This window comes from Chrysochloris asiatica, unplaced genomic scaffold (genome assembly GCF_000296735.1).
Source record: "Chrysochloris asiatica unplaced genomic scaffold, ChrAsi1.0 scaffold00354, whole genome shotgun sequence".
In the NCBI taxonomy this organism is placed as follows: domain Eukaryota; kingdom Metazoa; phylum Chordata; class Mammalia; order Afrosoricida; family Chrysochloridae; genus Chrysochloris; species Chrysochloris asiatica.
This window is the reverse complement of record NW_006408872.1, coordinates 1,875,353-1,880,067: the sequence shown is the minus strand read 5'-3', so window position 1 is coordinate 1,880,067 and position 4,715 is coordinate 1,875,353. Positions and strand designations below refer to the sequence as shown.

The 4,715-nt window shown below is 37.5% G+C and overlaps 1 protein-coding gene across 1 annotated transcript in view; it reads left to right on the top strand.

The window, feature by feature from the left end:
- The window catches only part of OBSCN (obscurin, cytoskeletal calmodulin and titin-interacting RhoGEF), a 247,856-nt gene that overhangs the window by 20,231 nt on the left and 222,910 nt on the right, over positions 1-4,715 (top strand). Inside the window, 1 exon segment of the mRNA XM_006876128.1 lies at positions 1,207-1,482. Coding sequence (XP_006876190.1) covers positions 1,207-1,482 — 276 coding nt within the window.

Sequence of the window (4,715 nt, the reverse complement as noted above, 5' to 3'; positions counted from 1 at the left end):
TATATATACTCTCCCACTTTCCCTCCTATAATTAATAGTTTGATGGAGGTTTAAACACTAGATTAGACGTAATTGAAGATAGAATTAGTTAATTCGGTTATATATCTAAGGAAAGTATACAGAATGAGCCACAAAGAGACAGAAAATAATACTGTATTCACTGACATGAAAGATAGAAGTAGGGGTCAAACATATGTCTAAAAAGTCATCTAGGAGACAGAGAATGAGGAAGATACAATAATAAAATAGATAATGGCAGAGCAGCTTTAGAAATGATAAAAGATGTGAATCCTAAAATCCAAGACTTGAAAGGAATACTGGAAAATTTAAAGAAAAAGTCACAGCTAAACACATCGTAGTGAAACTGCAGAAGGTTAAAACCCAAAAAGAGATCTTAAAAACCACCAGAGAGAAAGAAGAGATTATAATGGAGCAACAGTTACTCTTCCTGCAGAGTTTTCAGTGCCATGAACAAGCACAGACAATGTTGTCATAATCTTCAAAGTACAGAGGGAAAGTAAATGCCATCCTAGAATTCTATATCCAGATCAACTGTCAATCAAAAGTGAAGGTGAAATAAAGACATTTTCAGAAGGTAAACTGAAAGAGTGGATCATTCACAAAACTTTATTGAAACATCGATGGATATACTTTAGAAAAAAATTTTTAATTTAGAATAATAGAATGGGTCCTGAAGTAATGTGATATGAAGCAAAAGAAGTAAGTTAAGAAAAAAACATCTGTCCCAAGGCTTAGGAGTTGATTACACCAGTGGTGATTTGCCTGTTAGAAGTCATAGTCTGAATTAGCTATCCCTTACTTATATCAGTACTCTTATAATTTAGGGATAGTGTCTGTTCTTGCTGACATTACAAGAGATTCCGTCTAAAAGTTCTCATTCTTTGATATGCAGGCCACAATTTATTTTTCCCTTTATTTGAGACCACAGTTTATGAGTAGATGTTGGAATTTAAATTGTGACATATACCTACCTGAAAATTACTCAACTGGGAGCCTTCAGATTCTTACAAATAATCTGATTTTGCATCATCTGTCTTCTAAGTGTGAAGTTCTGTGTTGAGAAAGGCAGAAATGAAGTAGGCTTGTGCCCGAGGCATTTTGATTTTGAGACAGAGATAGTGTGATCTCATTCAGTTTCAATCATTTAACTGTTTTTGACCCTGAGTGTCTTTCTCTGTCCCCCAGAGCCCAAGGAGATTTTTGCCAAGAAGCAGCTGGCAAGGAGTTCTGTGCAGGCTGAAGCGGGGTCCAGTGCTACACTGAGCTGTGAGGTGGCCCAGTCCCAGACAGAGGTGGTGTGGTACAAAGATGGGAAGAAACTTAGTACCAGCTCAAGGGTGCGCATGGAGGCCAAGGGCCATGGGCGGCGACTGGTGATTCAGCAGGCAGGCCAGGCAGATGCTGGAGAGTACAGCTGTGAGGCTGGAGGTCAGAAGATCTCCTTCCACTTGGATGTCACAGGTGAGTTCCTGAGGTTCTTCTTCTTTTTTCTAGGCAGTATGATTAGACAGTGACTGGGAGGAGCTGTGACTTTGTTTCATCTGACATATCTCTTCAAGTAACAATAGCTCCCAAGTGTTAATTAGGTGCTGAGTGCCAAGTCATTTGTAAAGTGCTACCTGTCTTTTCACTTGTTTAAATTTAGGAAAAGGTCTATGAGGAGCTCTTATTATTCTTATTTGACTTATAAGGCAAAGAGAAATTATATACGTTGCCAAAGGTCACACAGTATGAAGATGGCAAAGCCAGGATTTGAATTCAGTATTCGGGGATGATTTTCTTCTTGTTTCTCTTCGGTATTTATCTTAGTAGGTCTCCTGCTGACAAATTCTCTCATTGTTTTTGCTTGTATGAAAACATCTTTATTTTACTTTCTATTTAAAAATTAATGTTGTTATTATTGTTAAATGCCGTTGAGTTGGTTCTGACTCGTAGAGATCCTGTGTAGTGTTTACAAGGAGCAGCTGGTGGATTTGAACTGCCAACCTTGTGGTTAGCAGTCCAGTGCTGATCCTACAGTGCCACACCAGGACTTCGTTTTTTTAAGAACACTTTTTATTAATTTATTTTATTATTTATTTAGAATGGTTTAGATTTACAGGTTTTTATATGGACTTAAGTTTTCAATTCAACTGGGTAAATATCTAGGAGTGTGACAGCTGAATATATATTTTAAGAAACTGCCAAACTTTCTAACAAAGTGGCTGTACCATTTTGTATTCATGATGAAATGAGAATTCATGTTGCTCCACATCTTTATCGCCATTTGATATTGTCAGTTTTGGTATGTTAGCCATTCTGATAGGCCTGATAGTGTTGTTGCAAAGTATTTGCATTTAACAACAATGATATTGAACATCTTTTCATATGCTTATTTTCCATCTGCATATCTTCTCTGGTGAGACAGCTCTTCAGATATTTGGCACACTTAAAAAAATTTTTTTTTTCATTGTGTTTTAAGAGTTATTTAGGAATTCTGGTGTGGCACTGTTGGATAAGCACTGGACTATTACCCACAAGATCAAAGGTTCAAACCCACCAGTCTCTCCTTGGAAACCCAATAGAGAGTTGCTATGAGTCAGAACTGACCAAATAGCACTTAACAACAAGAGTTAACTAGCATATTTTGGTTACAAGTCCTTATCATATTTGGTTACATGTTTCATTAATTTTTTTTTTTTTTTACATTCTGTGCCTTGTCTTTTCAAGAGGCTTTAAATTTTAATACAGTTCAATGTTTTCTTTCATGGATTTTGCCACTGGTGTATAGCTGAATATCATTGCCAAAGCCAAGGTCAGCTAAATTTTCACCTACATTATAATCTAGAAGTTTTATAGTTTTCTCTTTTAGATTTAGGTCTATGATTTATTTCAAGTTAATTTTTTGTGAAAGGTCCAAGGTCTGTGTTTATATTTACTTTTTTCCCCCATATGGATGTCCAATTGTTCTGGCATCATTTCTTGAAGAGACTACTCTTTCTGCATTGCCATGTAAACCTGTCTCAGTGTTTCCCTATCTGTCTTGTTCTTCCACCTCCTCTCCCTACTTGTATTTCCCTCCCCAACATGTGAACTAAACCCCCACCCCAACCCCACTGTTGTGGTTACCTTATATTACATTAATTCTTCCCTCCATTTAAGACAGTCTGTTTTGTCTTGTAACCTACCTGACTTTCTCACCACCTGGCTCTCTTTTCCTCTGTGTTTACCTTCTTTTACATTGTAATTGTTTTGATCATAGATTGACCTCCCAGATCCTCTGTTCTTATAATTTTGTTTTGTTCTTAACTCTTCCATTTGTTGATTGAGTTCAGGGTGATGCTGCCATGTACATCACTCTCTGGTTGTTGTCTGTTCTTGTTGGTTCTCAGTCCACAGAACTTCCTTTAGGATGTTTTTCATAGCAAGGTTGGCTTTGGCAAAATCGCTTAGCTTCTGTTTATCCTGGAATGTTTTGATTACACCATCATATTTGACTGACAGCTTTGCTTGGTAGAGGATTCTTGGGTGGCAGTTTTTTTTCTTTCAGGGTTTTATATATGTCTCCCCATTACCTTCTTGCCTGCATGGTTCCTGCTGAGAGATCTGAGCTTAGCCTGATTTGTTTACCTTTGTATGTTACACTTCTCTTTTCCCTAGCTGCTTTCAGCATTCTATCCTTATCTTTGAATTTGGAGAGCTTGATTATTATGTGTCTTGGTGATTTTCTTTTAGGGCCTATCCTTCCTGGGGTTCGTTGAGCTTCTTGAATGCTTATCTTTTCGCTTTTCAGGATGTTATGGAAATTTTCTTCCAGAAGCTCTTCAACTATCTCCTCCGTGGACTTGTGTGATTTTTTCCTGTTCTCAAATGCAGATAATTCTTAACTTATTCCTCTTCATGTTGTCCCACATGAATCATAGGCCTTCTTCAGATTTTTTAAAATCATTTTTTAATATTTGTTCTTCTATCTTAGTAGTGTTGAGAGATTTATCTTCTAGCTCACTAGTTCTGGCTTCTAGCTCTTCAATTCTACCCCTTTGCCCTTTCAATTTATTTTTCATTTCTGGTATTCTATTATTAATCATTTTGACCTCTTTCTGTAGGTTTTGAATTGTTTGCAGTGCTGTAACTGTCTTTTTGATTGTTCTTGTAGCGCTTTCCTGACTTCTTCCTTATTTTTCTCAACTCCATTGTACAGTGTTTTGAGACATTTTATAATCATTTTTGTGCATTTCTTCTCAGTCATTTCCAGAGCCTGCCCATCTTCCAGAATGTAGTGTAGGTCTACTTCCAGCTCATTTGCCTCAGTCACTTTATCTAGTTTCTGGACATGTGCTGATATGGTCATCTGTTTCTGATTTGGGGCACATTCAGGAGTTATCTGTGGCCTTAATGCTTAGATGGGTGTGTATTTTGGTATTTTTTATGCTTTCTGATTGCCTCCAGATAGATATGACCAGGAGATGGGCTTCCCTTTTCACTCTTCTTCCTGAGAAATTTCAGGATGCCACTTTTGGTTGTTGTGATGTAACTCAGGATTTTATTTTCAGCCTATTTTGTTTTTAGCCTGCCAGTCCCACTCCTCAGTCCCCATTCAGGCCTTTTTCCTAGTGATACACAGTTCTGGGCCGGCTGTGGCCATTTTGCACTGCAGTTTGGTTTTAAGTGGAGACTTTCACTTTAAATTTTGAGGAGATCTGTACGCATGCATA